The sequence below is a fragment of the Nothoprocta perdicaria genome, unplaced genomic scaffold (genome assembly GCF_003342845.1).
Source record: "Nothoprocta perdicaria isolate Ctin4 unplaced genomic scaffold, notPer1 scaffold_560, whole genome shotgun sequence".
In the NCBI taxonomy this organism is placed as follows: Eukaryota; Metazoa; Chordata; class Aves; order Tinamiformes; family Tinamidae; genus Nothoprocta; species Nothoprocta perdicaria.
This window is the reverse complement of record NW_020455822.1, coordinates 13,297-34,767: the sequence shown is the minus strand read 5'-3', so window position 1 is coordinate 34,767 and position 21,471 is coordinate 13,297. Positions and strand designations below refer to the sequence as shown.

At 39.3% G+C, this 21,471-nt stretch overlaps 1 protein-coding gene across 2 annotated transcripts in view; it reads left to right on the top strand.

The window, feature by feature from the left end:
• SS18 (SS18, nBAF chromatin remodeling complex subunit) overlaps positions 1-3,988 on the top strand; it is a 33,931-nt gene extending 29,943 nt beyond the window's left edge. For both annotated transcript variants that reach the window (XM_026048717.1, XM_026048716.1), the window contains 2 exons: positions 551-684; positions 2,579-3,988. In XM_026048717.1, coding sequence (XP_025904502.1) covers positions 551-684; positions 2,579-2,605 — 161 coding nt within the window. In that variant the 3' untranslated portion in view covers positions 2,606-3,988. The remainder of the gene's footprint in view (positions 1-550; positions 685-2,578) is intronic.
• The last annotated feature ends 17,483 nt before the right edge of the window (positions 3,989-21,471 follow it).

The following is a 21,471-nucleotide window of genomic DNA, read 5'->3' as shown; positions in this document are numbered from 1 at the left end:
TTTTCACTCCACAGTAGCATTTCCTGGTTGTCACAGCTCCCATTTTATTCAGCAGCCTGCCATCCTATTTGTGATTGCCTGCCGTGGTGTGAGAAGGGGCTGCTAGGCTGTGCAGCACTGCTGGTCTCTTCTGAAGAACAAGTGCTAAACACAGCTGCCGTTTGGCTGTTCCTGCAGTAAAAAGGTTTCAACCTGGCGCAGCAGTATATGGCAGGAACCAGGTGCCTCCTTARTGCTGTGAAGTGATGGGTGCTCCTGCTGTAGCTCCTTGTCTTGTCCTCCCTGTCCCATGGCCTAGACCTAGTGTGTAGAAGTGTGTGCGTGGATAATGTGAAAATAAATAAATGAATAAAGAAGAGGTAAGTGATCAAGTTGAAGCTAAGGTGCGTTCAGTGATGGACCACAGGTCTGTTATGCATTTATAGGTAGACATGACCTTAATGCACAGTTGTGCTGTTTTTGAGCCCTCCTCAATTGTAAAATTCACTTCGTTTACCACTGCTTCTTTATAACTCTTTTAACCAAATTTTGTTTCTTCTGTGATTTCCAGGCCCTTCCCAGAGTGGCCCGGGACCCCAGTATCCCAATTACCCACAAGGACAGGGCCAGCAGTATGGGGGATACAGGCCCACGCAGCCTGGGCCCCCACAGCCACCACAGCAGAGGCCTTACGGATATGACCAGGTATGCCTGCCGTGGATCAGGATCCTGCTTCTTATATCTTCATCTGGTTATTTTGGTTGTTGCAGGCATTTAAACTCGTAAATTTGAGAGCACAGTCTCTCTGCTSTGTATATGCAATTCGTGTGCTTGTGTTCCCATGTGGGTTGTCAAAAAATACAAAATACTCATCTGGAGGAATAATTAGTCCTTTTTTGAGTTTGTAGAGTTTAATGCAGTTTGGCAAAGCAAGGGCCTGCAAACCCTATTTTTGAACCTTAGTGACCATTGTTAAAGTGGAGACACCTAAATCTCACRTAGGATCGTTTTACTTTCTGCTTTGCATTAGAAATTTTTGAATTTTCTACAAAAACAAATGCAGTAATGCTCGTCCCCAGCAGCAGAAATACCTGATGTGAGCAACTAAAGTCCTTCTGTTTTAGGACTGTGTTGGGGAGGACTCCTGTAAAATTACCTTCTCATGAAAGCATGAAGCAAAGGTTTTTACTCTTGTAGAAGTTTAACTAAACTTGAAAGTCTAATCTTAGCAGTATAAATAGTTCAGGAACATCACTGCAGTGCTTGACATTACTAAAATTGACATAACTAAATATATACTATGATCCAGTTGAAGTTCTGGTGTTGCAAAAAAAATGTGATAGGTCAGTAAAGRTTTAGTTGAAGTTTTAACAAGAACTTATCCTTACAATTATACAGTTATCAGTATTTCCAGAGGAGATTAGTTTGCTTCCTTTCTGCAGAATTTAGAAAGACGATGAAGAAGGAACAAATTAGAAATGCAATTATTTCTCCTAATTATTAAAAAGGAAATGTATTCAAGCTCTGAACTAATATCTTATGGAAAGGAAAAGCTATAGGAAAATGCTTTGCTTGTRGCAAATGTAGAGTGAAAGAATGTCAGTTTGCTGAGTTTCACATTCCTTTGTGACAGAAATGTGTATCTCTGTGTAGGTATGTTCTAGTCCTCCAGTTTGTGCAATCTRAGTTCCTTTGGGAAATTCAATTATGGAAGGCCTTCCCACTCTTTCATACTAGCCAATCCCATAGGAACTGCACTGCTTAAATACTCATCTGGCAGCTGTTCTGAAACTCTTCTTCCCAACTGATCAGTGTATTACAAAGGAAAATAAAAGTGACATTGCAACATAAAAATGGCATTTAAAGCGTTGCCTTACTGTGATGGTATTTACATGAAATGTTAACAGGAAAAAAAAAAAAAAGGAATTTGAAGAATGTTTGCTTTATGGTGCACTAACTAAAGTTCAYGGTAAGTCTGTAGCATTGAGGCTTTCGCCTCTCTCCTTTTCAGTAAATCACCCTGGACATCTCTGTCAAAGGAAGTAGAAGATATCAGCAAGGGGAATAATTCTGTGCATCAGATCTAGGGAATAAATGATTCCTGTAGGATAAGTTGGTTAATTATGTTTAGCATAATGTTAGCATAATTCAAAACCTTGRTTGTTGAGGAACTTGCATCCATCTCTTCTGTGATGCTTAATATATGAATACTTAGGTGTATCTGAAAGCAATTTAGTTTTCTAAACTACTTAGAATTCAGGTGTGTCATTCACCGTGTCATTTTAAGTACAGCTAGATATTCAGGTGTGAAGTAATTATCATCTTTTATTTTTGTTGTTATTCTGCAAATTTCACAGTTGTATGTCTTTGAATAAAGCAAATAATTCTGGTAAGGTCCTGGTTTTAAATCCATGTCATTGTTTCGATGACTTGTACATTAAAACATATTTAGTGAAATGAAACTGTGCTGTTCAAAWCAGTTTGCCACTTACTGTCGTATATTTACACCATTTAACATGACGTTTTTATTGATCTTTTGATTTCATCTTTTAATGCAAGAAAGCTATCTCTAATCCCATATTTTGGATTTCCTTTTTAGGGTCAGTACGGAAATTATCAACAGTGAAAAAGTATTCACATTCCGGTAGGCATCACCTTTTAGCAGCCATATTGTTTCCTCAGCACTGTGGACATCTTCCTGAGATGAGAACTTCCCAATCCATCTAGTTTTTGGAAAAATCGTGTGGATAAATGGCTGTCTCATGGTATGCAGTCTTCATGGGTTAATTGCAAAAGACTGTAGTTCCTCAGAAACTGATTTCCCATCTCTACTCTAGATGGCAATATTGGACAGAAAATATGTGACATAACAATTTGCAGTGAGCTGAGAACTGTGTCTCAAATAGACTGTTACAGACGGAAAGGTGCGAACAGCTTTGTATGTTTATGAAGGTTATGGGGAATTTAATATTTTTTCCACAGATTTTTTTTGTAGGGGGAAAGGGGAAATGCACACTTTTTACAACAGCAATATTTTGTATATTATGTTTTTCATGTGGTGAATATGCAAGACAGTACACTACTCGCTGGGCAGGATAGGAAATCTGCTGTTAAAATGGGTAGGGGCATGAGGAAAGCTTGATTGTGCAAGTCCTCGAAATGGTGTACAGTAAAGATAACAGTGGAGAAAAAGACAAAGAGCATCATACATCACTGATAGGTCCATGTACAAAGAAAAAGAGTCCCAGTTATCTAAATGGGAGCATAATTAAGGACAGTATAATATAGTCTTGTGCAAAGATTAATTTTTTAAGCGTTACATTTTTTCTGAGTGAAGCATTTTTGTAAAAAAAAAAAATAAAAAATAAAATGTTTCTAATATAGTTTGACATTTTCCTGCAACATTTTTGGGGTAACAAGATATTTGGGTTGTATCTCTTGCCTATGTTTTGTCACAGCTTCACAGCAAGCAAGTTGTAATTGCCTCCTAATAATTGCAATAACACAGAAAATGACAGGGGTGAGTTTTACTTGGCTTAAATGTGCAAAGAACTCCGAAAAGATTATCGAGAACAAGACTCTGTTATGTAAGTGTATTTTAACCTTTAGCTGAATAATTTGTATGTATCAAAATAGCCTAGAAGATTTTGTAAAACCTATCTAAGCTMTCCTAACTGGGAGTTAATATCTTTAGAGAGGGGGCATTTTGTGTGTGGTGTCCATTTCTMCTACTGGTTAGTATGAGACCAAGGGATGTTTTTGAACATCACACCTAAGACCTGTTGGWGAGATAAATGCCAAATTTTATTTTGAACTGCATTATTGCTTATAGTGTTGCATGTGAGATAGACGCAGCACCTTGATCAGTAGCATAGTAAACAAAAATTGGGTTTGAGACTGTCCTGCAACTGCATATTAGATAAATGAAGGGATATTCTGTTGTGCAGGGATAGATGCATACAAGAATTCCTGGCAATTTTTATAAAGGATGCAACTTAAAATTAGCCCAGGAGTAAAATCCAACTTTTTCAGTTGGCAATCATGTTTAAATAGGAGAAAAAAAAAAAGGCATTTGTAGTCCACGTATGACCTTATACACAGAAAACAAGATTTTCAATTTGTTCATCATTGTTAAAGGGAAAACAATTTTCTATTACTTAAAATTGTTTGATGGAAAATACACATCAAGGATTGAAGAGATACGGTATGAGGAACATTATTATGAATGAAATGCTTGTAGGTTCTGTGCCAATTTTCCACCACTGTGTACTTCATTGCTATTTAAAACTGTACTCCATCAATTCTAACGGAAGAATAAATTATTTGTGATTTTAATTTTCTCATTTGTTTCTTTAAATTAGATCTCTATCACTCTGATGTCTCATCTGGAGACTCTGCTGTGGGCTTTTATTATATAGAAGTTGGGCCAGGATAACCGAACTGTATTTACAATCTAGGACTTGATCAAAATTCTCTTGCCATAGCCAACTTAATTAGAATTAACCGTTCGGTAATCAGCATGTTGTGTAGGTTGTTTGTTATGAAATTCTTCCTGAAATTGAAGGTCCATGAGGCTATAATCAAGATGACTGAATTAGATAAATGAGTTGAGGAGGCAAAAATGTGTTGAACCCAACCTGGTGTAGATACGTTATCTCATTTGAAACAARCTCAGCTGACATTAAGAAATAATTTGTCTTGCCAGCCCATCTTCTGTTGTCTTATTCTCCTTTTTAATGGAAACTAAAATTGCAATTTTAATAAGCAGAATTTCCTCCAGGGTTTCCCTCCTAGAGACTACTGCATTTGCAAGGTTTAATTGTTTTATAACGGTCCTGTTTTGTAAAAGTTTTTAATTGGTGGTGACAAAAATTGCCCTATTCCTCTGATACTTAGAGGCGATACTTAGAGAAGAGAGGCGATCGCTCTACCTAAAAATGAGTGTTTCCACTAAAACTCTGTATTAAGAAACATCAGCTTTCTCTCAACAAAAAACAAGTGAGAATGCATAATAGGAGCGAGGTGATGAAACAGCAACATGCAAGGTTTGCTTTAACAAGGATCCTTTATTAAATAAATCAAACCAACGGGAAACTAGTAGAAAAAGTGCTGCACTTTGCCTGTAGAATGTCAAGTGCAGAACGCAGAAAATAAGAGGGCTGGGAAATGGGYGGAAACCTATACAGCAAATCAAATATGTGAACAGAAATGCTACAAATGTCCGAAAAGTAAAGAGAGAGTAAATGAATATAGATTTTATTGTTTGGTTTTGCTTTTTTTCCCCACTTCTCATAGTGTTGCAGTTTTTGCCATCACAATTTGCTTTTTCATTCCTCTTTTTCAGATGTTTTTATTCCCTCTTCTGCTCTGGGAATGACTCATGGTAGGGAGAAGGTGGCTCATTGAAGTGGYGTTGACTTCACAGTGTTCTAACAAAAACAAGCAAACATGCTGCATAAAGCAGAAAGAACTTTTGTTTTTCTTGCAAATAGTCTCACTTACGTTTTCCTACCCAAGTTTACTTTTCCCTTTCTCTTTTAAAGTTTTTTTAAATGATATTCCTAAAGAAGAGGGACAAGGACAATGGTATAAAATATTGTACTTTACAGTACATGTCATGGAGGATGTTGAGAAAATACTTTCCTGTGATTTAAATATATATATATATCAGATTTTAGTTCCAAAAAAGAAGGGAGTATTTAAATTTACAAATTGAAGAGAAAGTGTTACATCAGAAAAGTCAGGTGGAATTTAGCCAGAATCCCTGAAGAAAATTTAAAAAATGAGTAGCTGATTTTTCTTCATGGGCAATAGCTGTTGTAGCATAAAATAGGATCATCCTCTATAGAAGATATTCATTGAGGTTGGTTTCACAGAGTATTCTAGAGAGATTAAATAACTCTCTGAATTAACTTACATTTATTATTATTTTTTATACTATATATGCTTATATCTCTCTGCCCCAAAAAGAACTGTTGCCAAAATCTACCTTCCACATTTACTAGATTTTGTTTGTTTTAGTTCTTAAGTCTGATGGAATTGATCTGTATTTATATATTCAGAAAGCTTTAAATTGAGAAGCTGCTGTTGTAAAACTGGACCAGATGAACTGCCAAACACTGGAAAATAGATGAGATCACAGAGAGAACAGCATTTCAGTGTTTCACAGTAAATGTTAAATATCAGAAATGATGATGCTTGATGATCAAAAATGCCACGGCTTCTGTATTGGGATCCCTGATTAACATAGAGACCGGTAGCATTCTTGTCTCTCCTGTATCAAAAAGCACAGGTGAGGAAAAGGTAAGTGGATATTGAATGATAGGAAAGAACGAAGACTGAGTAAAAGTTGGCCAGATAGTTACTGTTTGATTCAAAAATGATAGCGAGTAAAACGGATGTACATAGTATAGAGTACAACTTGAGCAAGGATGCAGACAACTTTTGTTTATGATGAGCAGCAATACATTTAAATTGATATTAGGAAATGCTTTTTATGAAATGCATAACTGCAAACTTGATCCACAGGATAGTATTGAGCCAGAGGCTTAGTAGGATTAAAAAATGAATTTTATATATATACATTTTATATATWTATGTATATATACACGTGCACACATGTATACGTGCACACACATGTATCAGAACATGTACAGATGCATCTGATCAGATAAAACAGATTATTTTGAAAGAATATAAGACCTCAAGCTTCACAGCAGACATGCAAAGCAGCACACTAGAAGTTGGAAGAAATTCCTGTTGGTGTCTTATAGACAGGAAATGAAGGAAGAATTTAGATTTATTTTTGTTGCCTTTAATATTAGACCCTTGCTCTGAAAACGCAGCAGCAGGCTGTTGGATTACATTGCAGAACCAAACGAAATGAAGATCTGAACTTGTGTGGACAATCATCTGTTTGGAAAATGATTTTTTTCCCCTCTGATGATGAAGTGAAACATCAAAATAAGGTCAATAGTGAGATGCCTGTGATGTATTTACTAGTGTGCATTATTACTTATCCAAGTAAATGTATTTATACGTTAAACAGTTATTACATAGCTTCTAAATCTGGCTTTTGTGTGTGTGTGTGAAATCACTAATAGATCCAAAACGGGCCCTGTTCTATTTTTGCTTCTGATCACAGACATCACTGAAACACTGTCTTSTTGTCTGTTTGTTTGTTTCTGTTTGAGGTCAGGAGCCGGCTGAGGATTCGTGTTGCTGTCACCCTACCTGGCTAATTGCTCAGCTCCTTTTCCGCCTCCCTTTGGGAGTGAAGCCTCCCTTTTGAGAGGGAGTAAGTGGAGCAGTTTCAGCTGCCTTGTGCCAGGGTGGGCTCACTGCTCTCCGTGGATCACACCTGTCCTAAAGGCCCGACCTCTGCCTCTCCAGTGCCTGTCTATGATTCAAGCTTGCAAGATGCTGTGCGCTTGCACTCCGTTCCTAGCTGCTTCCCAGCTGTTCCCCATGACATATTTTTCAACAAAACTAATTTAGCWGAATGCATGGTTTCCCATGCCTGGTATCTGATGATTTTATTAGTGTTTGTTTGTTTTTTCTTTGCTCATTCTTCTATAAAGGGTTTTGTTTGTTTGTTTGTTTGTTACTATTTTTCACTTGATCGTAAATGAAGGTAGTTCAGTGTGCCAATGGTTTTGCATATTTACTTGCAGGTTTTGCTCTAAAAGGGTTGTGGAGGTGGAGAAGTAGTTCCTAAAATGTCCGAAGCTCTTTGTTTGTGAATTCTTCAGAACACTACATCGTGCTCATTTGACCTGACATATTTTAAGACATATTTCATGAAATTAAGCTACATCAGTGCTAATGCCTATTTTTTGTTTGCAAATTTTAAATCAAGTGAAGAGTTTTCAGTCTGCAGTATTATGTCGCCTTCACATTTGCTGGTCCGCAGCCCTGTGGCTTCAGAAACGTGCCCCCCACTCCTTTTTTTTCTATAGAGCTATGGTATTAGCAAGTGTCACCCTTCTTAGAGTGTCTATCTAAATACTGATTATGGCTTTAGTTTTTAAGATACTTTATTGTCAAGTTGGTATGATGTTAATCTCAAAGGTTATTGATCTCTCTTTTTTTTTCTTTTTTTTGTTTGGTTTTGTTTTTTCCCCTCCTACCATTTTGAGGCTAGCTGTTTTTTTGTTTGGTTTTGTTTTGTTTTATGTGAGCACCAGGATAGCTATGTCTGTATTTGTTGCAAAGGCTGTTTTCTCAGCTGAGATTTAAGAAAAAAAAAAGAAAAAAAATTAAAATGCCTTGTACCAGGAGAAGCCATATTTAAAAGCTTACTGTTCAAGAAAGGGCATGAAAGTGTTTAATTTCTTAGGATGAGAGAGCATTCCCATCTAAATGTGACAAAGAACTAATCAACCTGATGCTGATTTCAGATTTGTCACCCGCTCTAGTATCCATCTGCACTCAGGGAAGGTAAGAGCACAGCAAAACTGAGGCAAGCCTGTGGGCACATGCTGTGTCCGCCAAGTTGCTCACTGATATTTGTAGGACTGCACGTGGGTGCCTGGTGGCCACAGGGGAATCTGTAACTCCTACAAATAGCTCACGTGCATGACCACATGTCTAGTGGAGTCTGATGTTTGTGGGTGCTTGGTATCAACGTTGCTGTGCCATGTAAGGRCAACACTGCTCCTTCATTACCTCAGCAGCCTCAGTTCTTGCTTTGTGGCCTGTATTATCTGTCCTTTGACTTTGAATGTCTCTGATTTTCCAGCTTTCTAACATCAAAAAAGGGAAGCAGAAAATGACTGTGCTAAAGAAGGAGTAACAAACGTGGAGATAAATGAATTGGGCTACTTATTTAGTTTTTTGCTTGTTGGTAATTTGTAGTTTAAAATATGGTAGACTTGAGATCTATGGGACAAGCACATTAGCAGAGACCTCCTAACTATGCTTTCCTACTCTGTAATCATTGTTTAATGACAGCAAGTCATCATCTGAATGAGAACATGTTGGTACATCTGCACTACCCATTCACATCAGTTAATTTGAAATAAGTTAATGTGTCTCCTTTTGCTGAGCTGCTTACACTTCCACTAAGGGTTTTACAGAGGGATGCTGCAGGGTCTCATGCTGGCTGATGTATATTTGACTGTGTTTCTGCAACACATTGGTTCACTAACGCCTTAAGTTGTAGGCTGCCACATTTTACTATGATATCAGTCATGCAGACAATTCATATATTAAGGCAAAAAGTGGAGAAGCTAGCTCATTTTTGGCTCTATTTGTGGAACCGTGCTGCTCATCTCTCCTGTTTTTTTCAGCTATAATAGCTCAACTTTTGACTCTCTCTCTCTTTGAGAAAGGTGCAGGCAAGATCCTCTGTGGAGCCTGATGCAGGTGGAAGGGTAGAATAGCTACTGGAGACACTTGAGGATGTCTATTGTAAACTGATAGGAGTCTCTATGAAGCTATGCAGGTAGACAGAAAATAATTTCCAATTTCTTCTTTGGTCTGTGTTTGAAGGAACCTTCTACATTGTTATGAGGAAGCTGATTTGGGACTTGAGAGACAAGTATAAATTAGCAGATTTCCATCTTCCTCATGATTTAGAAACAGGACTTTTGATGGAAGATCTCTTTAGGGAACTGTTCCTTGAGCTTCAAAAAAAGCACCTTCCACGCACCATTAAATGTGAGGATGTTCATTGTCTTGTAAAGGTTTTCTTCTCAGTGGCTAGTGAGAAGAGGGAAAATCCACTGTAAGGAACGTGGCTATTAAAGCCTGTCTCTACAAAAGGATTTTATTTAAGGAACTTTGCAAGGTCTTCTGGAACTTTGCCTGTAAGTTCCTAAGGTCCAATAATTTACCCATCCTAGATCACCTGTGGCTACATTAACAAGAAGAGTTACTATTCCATCCTCATGCAAGGCTTCATGAACTTTCAGGTATATTGTCCACCTTCATTTACCCAGCCTCTCCTGGTCCCTCTCCTTTTTTCTGCCCATGTTCTACAAGTCAAACTTTTCAAAACATGAGAGACTGATACTCCCTTTTCTCCTGGGTCCAAGGATGTGTGTCCAAGCAGTGGAGGTCCCTAAGTCCACTGTGGTTAGTGCTGTTAGCATCCTCTGGCATGAGACCCTGTGTAGACAAGCATGCAAGGTATAAAAGGGTCCATTTATTACTGCAGCACACTTACTATACATTGAATCTGAGTGCTTCTGAAGCATTAAATAGATGTTTGAGTAAAGGGAGGACTTAGTAAGCTGTAAGGAGGATGAGGTAGTGAGGCTTGGAGACAAAGTTAAGGGCTTCAGGAGATCTTCAAAGAGAAGAGAGATAACTCAGTTCTGTAGTAAGGGCCCGTGCCAAAACAACTTGATACTTCACAGTGACTTAGATGGCCAATAGCATACTCAGGAGTCATCAAGCAGGATGATAGGGTAATTCAGATTGGAAGGAACTTCAGGAAGCCTTTAGTCCAACCTTCTGCACCATGCAGGGTCAACTGTGAGATTGAATTCTTGGGATTTTTTTCCAATCAGATCTTGAAAAACTCCAAGGATGGAAACTGCACAACCTCTCTGGGCAACCTGTCTCCCTGCCCAAAGTTTTGTGAAACTGGGTGAAAAAGTTTCCTCTTTATTGTCTTGAAACATCCCTCTCTGAATTGACTAAATTTTGTCAAGTGTGGTTGAAATTTGTCTGGTAGTTCAACTAAAGGTGGGCAGGCAGGCACACACACATGATTTCCATGGGAAGCCAGCAAGCAGTTAACTTCCATAAAGAAGACTTCTATAATCACCAAGGATGAAGAGGTAACATGGGAGAAAAGGTCTAAAGAAAAAAGATGTTCATGAGTGCAGGCAAATCCTTAAAGAAAATATGCTATGGCTAGAAGTACAAATTCCTAACATGGAGGATCAAGAACTCATCAGTGCCTTCAAACAAAAGACCAAGTGCATTGTTAGGCTAAACTTAAACAAATACTGCTATTTGTTGAAATGAAATCAAGACTAGCCACAAGAGATATAGGTAGAAAGAGAAAAGGAAAAGATGGTTTAATGCTCCACAGCGAACAAAAGCTATAGGAAATGGACTGAGGAGCATTTGAATTTAGGGTACTGTTCCTAAACACGGGTAGAGATAATCAGTTACACAAATGCATGATAGAAAATAATTCATTACGTTACATATAACTTTCCTATAGCTATAGCAAATGATTAGATTGTTACCCCTATCTTAGCATCAAGGAACTAGGAAAATAACAGCTATAATGATGATACAGTCTAGATTTGTTATCTTAGGGCCTTTATCAGACCCATTTACAGCAGGGAGAAAGAYAATGGGCGCATTAGAAGTAGTCTCTTGGTGGGGAGAATTATCCCCACTTGACTACTGTCAATATGTGAGTATGGAAAGATGATAGGAGKTCGATCTCGGAGGGGAATAACATGCATTGGTTGTATTTATCAAGCCAAGTAAGCTGACCACAAGATCCCTAATAGTATATTGGCTCATTATAATGAGAAACATATATTAGCTCTAACAGAGATTGCACCTTTTCTTTTAATCCCCACCACCGCTGAGGGAGTCATGAACTTGATCAAAGTGTGTGATAGGGAGGGGAGTAAATACACTGACTAATGGAGAACCTTCAGAATGAGAAGGAGTTCTGGCCTGTGGAAGATGGCTCCATCAGTTGCTCATTACCTCCCCTCTCAGTTCCTCCAAACTTTAGGGAATTGGGGTGCAAGAAAAGAGCTGGAAGAACAAAGCCAGAATYTTTTTAACTGCTCCTGTCCCTCCCAATTGTAGACTCTGGCCAGTCTGGAGGAATAAATTTGGTATGTAGCCCATACTGCAATAACGGGACACGACAGTGGTTGAAGAAATACGTCGTCAAGTACATTTCCAAATACCTCTCTCAGTCTGAGTGTGACCACAGCTGGTAGGAAACAGACTGGCATTGAACCATACCTACTGCTCGCCGGTTTGTAGACACAAGCAAGTACTTCTGAGGTGTGCTGAAAAAATATTTTAGTTCTGTATGTGGCTGTTGCCTTGCTAGTAAGCCCAGGGATTTGGAAGGAAGTGTTGTGTGAGGTGATATGCTAGGAGAGGAACAAATTATGCATATTTTGGCACTTCCTGGAGCATCTGAGACCACAGGAACAGAACAATCATGTCTATGTTATCTACAAATCCCTAMATTTTTTTAGGGAAAATACTTCAGACGCTCCTTAAGGGCTTAAGAGCAGAATCCAAAAGACTGTTACTCTCTTCAGCAACAGTAGCTTTACTAAGCCTAAGTACTTCAATTTCAGCATCCCACTCTCCAGCAGGTTGTTGAAGCCCCATAGAAAAGTTGAGTACTTCAATTCCTGCCAGTTACAGCTCAGTCCTCATTCCCACATAAACACAACCATTTTGCAAACATGATCTGATATTAATTACCCTCCTGGCACCAAAAGTCAGGATTTCCTGATGCAGCCCGCTAATGTAAAATGCATTAGTGAAAATGCTGGCTCCAAGGGGTTAGATTCTCTAAATAAACATAGCAAAGTTCTTCTTTATTCACGACTCCCAGGCTATTCTAAAAGACCGATTTCTCAAAAAAAAAAAAAAAGAGAGAGAGATGAAAATCATCCCTGGGTTTTTAATAGGTTATAAATGCTTTTTTTTTTTTCCTCCTCTTATTCAGTTGCAGGAACTGAATGTCAAGTTGTAGGTCAATGATATCTGACTCTCTTCTTGCCTTAGAATAAAGCACATCCAGGCTGTTTTCTGCGATCATGTACTTCATGTTGGCTCTTTAATGGCAGGGGGCTTGGGATTAACAGGACACTTTGGCAAATTCCAGCAACACTTGAATTTGTGGACTGAAAAAAAAAAGTTATTAAAATCTAGGGAAGAACACTAGGTCAAAAATATCTTAATTTCTAGAGCTTTTATTTAGAATGACTTTTCATCCACTGAACATGGGCAGGAAGAATAAAACAAAGACAGGCTGCACTGCAGGAGAAACACGCAGCTCAGGTCAAACATGGCTACAAAGCCAGTGATTTTCATCTGAGACAATGGAAATAATTAGAAATACCAACTTAAGACTCTACCACCTTCTGTAGTGCAACAGTATGTTGCCTTCTCAGTTGTGTAGAGAACAGCATCAGGAATTTTGTTCTGGCTTAGAAGAAAAATAAAAATACATAAATATTTTAAGAAAAAAATCATATATCTATAAAGTGAGAAGCCCTTCACGGCATGGTCCCATGCAGTGGGATCTGGATGTGGTTGCCCAAAGATGCTTCTCAGTAAGCTGTAGCTCAGTGGTACAGCTGGGGCTGTGCTGGTGGTTTGCAGGGCAAGAGCTGCCCAACGTCACGGCTGCCCGCAGGGGACAGCCTCGCTACAAGAAAGGACTGTGTAGGACAGGACAGAAGAGGCAATGAGGATTAAACTTGGCCTCCAGCTCGTCCGTACCTGCGACTGGCCACACAACATGAGCTCCTCGGAAGTCCCCTGCTGTAAAATTCCCACAATCAAAGACAGCTTTAAAAGCCCTGTGGGAGATGCTATTGCCTGGGAGTCAGAGACCAAGAAGTCCTAAGCTAACTTGGAATCACCAGCTTTGCTGCTCCCAGTGCCTGGGGTTATAGAGCGGGTCTTCAGATGRAAGACCCAAGATGTACATGCTTATTGTACATCACTTTTGCTGTTTGCATTTCACTACCTTTCCATCCTTAGAGATCAGGGGAAAGGTGTGCGTCAAAGTCCTGTAGTGCTAGTTCAGCCTTTTAATAAGGTGTAATGAGCCTGGAACGGTAGTAAGCTTTTTAATACATAAATGGCAAGTACTTTATAACTAGATTGTCGAAATGATATGTACTCAGTCCTTTTCCCATTTCAGAGTGTCTAAAAATATATGGCCTGTTATGATAATATCAGATACCAATACAAACATCTCATTCCCACCTGATTTGAAACACAAATGCTTGTTTAATATTATTCCACTACAAATAAACCAATTTTGTATCTGAAATGCTGTGCCCAGCAAGTACCATAAAATCTCTTAGATTATGGTTCTGTCACATCTACAAGAAGGGCTGAAACCTGCAATAGGTTGAAAGAAAATTGAATTACAATTTCGACAGAATACTTATCCAGAATGAATTTTGTTTGAATCATCTAATGAGGCATACTTAATTTTTGGAAAACTACAATGTTTCTTAGAACAGTTTTCAAATCTTAATTCCGAGGGTGAATGCATTTTTTTGTGTATACAGTTTGCGTATGCCATGTTTTATGTTGATTACAAATGTAGCTTGCTTGACTCTAGCTGAAACAAAAATCCGTTCTGTCATGGTATTCTGGCTTTGATTTATCTGTTTGTTAGTTGAATCATGTCCTAGAAAGTGCTTTGCTTTTGTCTTGCACACTTCTGGAGGGAAGAGTCAAATGATAGCTTCAATCTACTCCGAAGTTTTTTCTTAATCTGAGAAAAAGTTTGCTGTACAAGTTCTCTACCAGGGTCAAGATCTAGGGGGTAGAGRATTCTAAAATTTCTAAACTAAATACCTCTTTTCTACCCGGAGTTTTCAGAATTCATTCTTTGTCGTGCAGGTCTGAAAGGTTAAAAATAACTGTACCTCCTGAGACTTCTCCCTGGGCTATGTTCTTCCCTGGGATTCTGCAAGCTTTTTCCACCCAAACTGGGTCAACCTTAGAGCCTAATTTTAAAATCTCTGGGATCCAAGGCTTTATAAAAATCAATGAGAACTTTCCCATTATATAATCCCAGCAGTCCCATATGATATGCTCTGGCCCGATTCTGCTGAAGCTTGATTTTAGATATTGAAATGACGATTATTAGTTTAAAAGAGATGTGAGCTCCTTGTGGAGAATTTTTGGGAATTTTCTTTATATCTAGAGTTTTTCCTCTGTCTCTTTCTTTCCTTTACGTTAGAGCTGAATTGAGAATGTTTTGTGCTTGAACTTAGAAAACTGTCTTTAAAATCAAAGGTTAAAATCATATACTTTCTTACTTGGACTGTGATTGTACTTGTCATCTCTTTCATTCTCTGAAAAAGTAATTATGAGAATTGGTAATGGAGATGGTACCATAAGTACCTGTACAGATGTTGTTTTTCTAGGCCACAGTTGTTCATGAAGCTAGCCTGAAGTTCTGGGAAGAACCCAACCAATATTAAATAATATTTAATAACCACTATTATCAGATAAAAGAAAAAACTAATCTTTTTTTTTTTTTTTTTGGCTTCCTGTGATATCCATTCATTCCTAGACTTAGGCCAGGAATTACAGGAAGATTCTTTTCCGTCTGTGTTTATGGAGAACCCAGCACAGAGACAGCCTGATGCTGTCAGGCATTAGAAGATGCTCCTACAAAACGAATTAAAAGTGTCGTGGGGATTTGGAAAAGACATAAACAATTATTCAAGATTCAGCTTGATCAAGTAAATCACTAAATCAAAATTGTTAACGATACCTGTGACAGGCTACTTGATGACAGTGCATGGTTTGGAATATTATTGTAAACAATTTGACAACTATTTTGGATAATGAACAAAGTAATAAAAATTCAACGTCTGTTCCCAGATAATTTGTGAAAAGGAAAAAGGAGTAAATTTATCAAATATATTGTTTCTGCAAATAGTTCACCTTGTGATTTCAGAGGGGAAATACGTAGGAAGAGAAAATGAGCTCGACAAAGCAAACATTGGTTTATATGTCAATATCCCTGTAAATGCCAATGGCAGGAGGGAAATACAGTTAATACGATATGGGGAAAAAATCGTTTCTCAAACGAAGATTTTGTTGTGACTCTCCTGAACCTCACCAGCTCTTCACCGACAACCAGTATGAAGGGTTGCACGCTGCCACCTCGCGAGCTGAGCTGCATGCCGTGTACCAGAGCCCCAGCTGTGCAGCTTGACTAACTGCTCCCGGCTCTTGCACGCTTTCAGTCACCATCCAGCACCATATATTTCCTTTTACTCTGTGTTTATCTGCTGCAAATTACTGTTTGGGAAACAAACAGGCTGGCTTCTGAATTCCAGGGGAACAGCAGCCTGGCTCAGAGCAGATTTCCTTATGACTTTTTAAGGACAACATTAATAACATTTATAGCGATCTTAATCATTCCCTTTGACAGAAGCAACGATAGAAGCRGGAAGCTCCTTCCAAGAGATTGACTCTGCCTTGTTTGTGACTTCCACCTTAATTAGGAAGCCAGAGGCATATGTCTGAAATCTACCTGGGATGGAGCTGGACAGGTTTAGAAGCCCCAGGACATACATCATTTCCAAATTTAAGTATCCTAGACCCTTGCCAAGGTGCAGCTACGTCTGGATGACCTGCTGTCATATCCTTTCCTCAGTGGCATTAAGTTTCACAGCAATCCCCCTCCCTTCCTCCCACGGTTTCCATTTCAGTTATGCGAATCGTGCTTCTCCKAGCACTTGGATTCACAGGTGGAGGGGAACAGCTGCTCCAAAGAGTTAAAATAATTTATTTTGTTTCTGATTGGAGTTGTTGTGATTTTTATGGGTTATTTTTAGGCTGATCAGGCTTAGGAAAGGGAACAGATAAAGCCAGAGTTGAGTTTAGAATGGGAAGCAAAGCCARAGGAATATGGAAAACCTGTGTGCTCTCAGACCCCCTTGGGACCAGAGGCTGCATAAACACCAGCTTAAACTCAGAAAAGCAAAGTGGTCAAGCATGTGTGTGCATGTGCARAGGCCCCACCAGCACCCATTTATTTTCCCTTCTCATCTTCCCATGGCACAGACTTCCCTCCTAGCTCTTGTGGGAAAAAAACAGCCTGTGAAGCCTCYCCAGGTCCTATCTTCTCTTGGAGGMGGGCGCCTGGGCTAGTTCTGCTGGTGCGGACAGCAGTGGTGATGCTCAGAGCCCAGAGCAATCCCCCTGCAGAATCTGTCCTTGCTGAGCAATAAAGGTCTGTGAACTCGTGATGAGGCTGAAGTGTGTGCATAAGTGGAGCCCTAAAATGACCCTTGGTCATAGGGAGCTGCCAGGGTTGTATAAGTGAGCACAGGTCCCCATCGGAGCCGGGAGCTGCTCCGCTGGGCTGTCCTTGCAACCTGGCTGTCTGTGTGCAGGTAACAGGGCTGCTCGGGAGGTGTGGGAGCGACCTGCAGGGTGCTCCTCTGAGATCTGTGGCCAGCCCTCACATCTCCGTATCTTATTCCAGAAAATAAAATTTGGTGCAGCCAACGTGCTAGTGGGATGGAAACCCCCSAAAAAAAGGATTTACCCTTTACCAGACACTGGGATCCCAGTTGAGAATGAGGTTGCAACTGGAGAATACACTGAAACTTCGCAAACTCCCTAGATGATCTTTCCCATGAAAGCCCTAAGACCAAGCAACATCTGCCTGAGAGTCTTATCTTCCTTCTTTCTGCAGGGTAATTTTCCGGTCTTGGCAATAAAGTTCTGGGAACATGTATTTATGGTTTGAATATCCTAATGTKCAGAGAGACAGGTAAACACGGTAAATGTGGTCTCCACAGCCTGTTGCAAGGCAGTGAAAGTAGCACCCCTAGTGGGTAGGTGTTGCCCAAGCTCAGGTTTAGCTGGGGTGCCCACACGTCGGCAACTTTTGTCCTCTGACGCTCTTGGAAGGTCATTTGCCAAGGCTGAGTGATAAATGCCTGTGGTCTTCAACTCATTTTGGGGAGACAGATGTTATCTGCCATTGAGTCCACGCAATGGCAAGATACCCTATGACAGGGAGTGACAGTACTTGACAACAGACTGTGGGCTGATTATAACATACTGTTATAATCATTGAAGGTCTATGCAATAAATGACTCGTAGTATGTATTTAAATCTCAACTGTCTGCAGAAAATACCAGCATAAAGTACTTTCTTCATTATTTTGGAGTGTGTGCATTCAAACAGARCACAGAACATGAAGGAGTCTAAAGTTATTTTCAAGCCCATGCAAAGTCTCAAACATATTTTAATACACAAAGAAACCTGGCTTTCAAATGGCTATAAAATCTAGACAAATTCCTGAGTTTAAAGATAGTGATACTAGCCTGTGCTAGTGAGTTGAGGATCATATCCTCTTAGCTGGATTTCAGACTTGCTCCTTGGTTTGGAGAGAAACAAAAGCAAAGAGTCGGGAAAGCTGTTACTGGAGGGATTGRTTTCTGCTTGTGTAGGTTACACAAGTCTTGCCCTGACTGCTCTTGTTCTCCAGGAGGCTAAGTGGTTATCTTAAATGTGAGGGAGTCTCTTCAGGTACAGCAGCCAGTCAGGCAATAACAAGGATCCAGTGAGGATCTTAAAACACAAGCAAAAAATCCCAAAGAAATCCAGTTCTCGTCCACCMATAGATAGACAAAATTACCTAGAGGACTTGATTTGCAGCAACACTATTTGCAATACTAGCATTTTTTCCTCAGGGAAGAATGAATTTCCTTCTAGAGACTTTATTTGCTGTCTGCACTTTACTTTCCTTCACACTGTCTGAATTTACTTTTCATGAGGACTGATGAGCATCATATTCATACAAACACCAAATAGACAGTGCAAAGGAAATCTGACAAGTCTAATTCTCCTGAAGGATAAGTGCTACATCTCACTTACTTGGGGGTGAACTATAAATTTTGGTAGCCTGAGATATTAATTTCCAGTTTAAAATGTGGCACAGAGATTCAGGAGGCTACGTGCTACTGGAAATCAGTGAGTGACTAACTCCYTTCATGCTAGGGTAAGCTTAGCCTTTCCATACCATACTCAAGCCCATAATTCTTCTGACATTTTAAAGATTGTTTTCAAGAGGTTCTTGAGCCCATGCAAAGCTCAAGCAAAACTCACCTCTTTGCAAGAGGATATTTATCCTCTTTCTTGGTCCTGCCATGAAATTGGACATCTCCTCCTACTAATGAATGCCTCTGCCTCTGGGCTTGTTCATCTCAGRTGATCAAAGATTGTGAGCTACATTCTCTCATGAGAATCAGTGAAAGAAGACTGTCCCCYTTATCAATTGAGCCTAAAAAAATGTGTTTACAAAGAAATCCTTTTGATTTTTTAAAAAAATTCTCTACTTTTGTACACCAGCTATTAGTTGAAAAAGTCAACATTTAATGCATCTAGAAATGAATGCCTCTTCTTGCCTGCTTGAGGTTCTAATTCCCCTCTGCACAAGTCAAAGAAAGGGGAAATCCATGCTATACAGCTGTCTGAACTTTACMCTCTAACTTATCTTCATCTCTCCCCAATACTCGTTCATGCATTAAGGCTCTAAAATGAAGATGATCAATAGCTAAGGAATATGAGGTACRTTCTTTCTGCAGCCCCTGTGAAATTATTTTTCAATACATATTTATGTGAACTGCAAAGCTCTTTAAATGTAAAAATGTTGTTACTGTGTCAACCATCTTGCTAACTGCTGGAAAACCCCTAACCTAAGCAGAGCTTTTTATAACTCAGCACATTAATTATATTTAGAATCCTTAATTATCTCTTTTCCAGAGTCAACTCTAATAAGTTCCAAACATTTAAAAATAATTTTAAATAATTCTGCTTTTTTTGCATATTTTCAATCAACTGCACAAATATCTAAATTAGCTTGTGATTATAAAACATTTAGCTTGCTTTAAAAAAAAAAAAACATGATTTAATTGTCCAATGCAACACTTTCTTTTTTAATTTCCCTTATCCTTTCCTTTCACTACCCGTGGACATGTTTCTGCATGCATCAGACATGGCCCTGCCTTCCTCCTCTGCCTGTACCATCGCACTCCTCCTTTGCATTTCTTTGCCTTGCACTGGCTGCCCAGGCACCGTTCCTGTGCCCCTTTCCAGGTGTCCATGGACATGCGAGTCCTSGGAAGGCTGATGCAGGTATGAGACAGTCACCCTATGGTCCCACCACCCCAAGTACCTTGGGGGAGCTTTTTGGTACCCTCAGCAGCATCAACAAGCCTTTCAGTAGCCACAGGCACTGGGTCTTGGCCCGGGGGTTGCTCAAAAACAGCATCTTACCCTTAGGAACATTTGACTGCCTGCAAAACATTTCCAACACCAAAGAACCACAGGTAGATGAAAAATACAAAGAAACTGCAAATGACGTTAAGAATAGCACACAGCAATGTGCTTATGACTCAGTCATAGACATATAATGGCTCCTTTAGTCGTGCAWGCTGCAGTTGGCCATTCTGAGTTGTTTACCAAAGAGATATCCTTTTTAATCAAGATTTCTTCACCCAGTGAAGATTTCGTCCAGTAGAAAATTACTATGGTAGAAAAATAACATCCCACTTTCATTACAAAAATAGTTTAATATGTCTGACTTGCATTGGTACTCAATAATATTTTACTTGCATTTAAGCTGTTGTATTTTTTTTTTCTCTTTGATGGAAGGCAGGCGGAGGATTGTCAAAGTAGGAGGCAAGTGTAAAGAAGACTAAGAGCTTATAGGGGAACTTTTCAACCAGAAGGGAAGGGAATGCTAGAGCAAAATGATGACATTAGACATTTTAATTTAAAACTTCTTTTTTCTTTAGGTCTGCTGGTGGATAAAGCAGCTGTCCAAATACCATGATTCCGTTTATATTTTCTGTCTCCCTAGGAGAAACTGCATATAGGGTCTGTTTAAGCATAGCAGCATAAGCTTCCCACCACTGATGACTCCCTATATAGAAGAAAAAAACAGAGATAGTATTGAGAAACAGGATCAAAAACGGACTAGAGAGAATTAGTTTCTGAAGTACTACTGGATTATTTTAAATTTAAATTTAGTTAAATTCTTAGATAATTTATTAAAATGAGGACCATATTCGTACCTACCTCTCCTATTTGTGCTTGTTCAGTGTACAGATTTAATGGGGTTTCCTGGTCTGGCAGGCAAGAGGAGTCACCACTGAATGTGAGCTCTGCTATAGTCTGTTGTGCAGCCTCAGGCAGGTCACTTAGCCTCACCTGGCAGATGGGACCCTTATTGCCTGTTCACCTTTGCAAGGCACTTGACAACTTTGGGTGAAAAAACATTGCTTTTGTTGGGAGATTGTTCTGCACTGCTTCTGTGGCAAAAAAAAAAAAAAAAAAAAAAAAAAGAAAGAAAAAGAAGGCGATAATAAAACAGGGAATGAGTTTGCCCTTGGGGTAGTCAAAAATGAGATGAACATTTGAAGATAGTTGAAAAAATATTTTCTGGCAGATCATCTCATGTGAAAGAAGGAAAGGGGAAGCAAAGGGGAAATATGCCTAACAGGAATAGAAGAGGGATTTGTGTCTCGAGGCTTCTTTTTCTGTGCTAGGACTTCTGTGAGGCAAGTTTCCACCCTCTTACCATCCTTTAAATTGCACTGTACTGGGGATTTCTTGCTGTTATTTGAGTGAAGTGAAGACTCTCTCAAGGATACAACTGAACAAACTCTCTCTAAAACTGACAGACCAGAAAGCTGCGATGGCTCCAGTGAACGGTGAGCCTGAAGCAACGCTGAAGAGAACCAAGAGCCAGGGAAGGGAGGA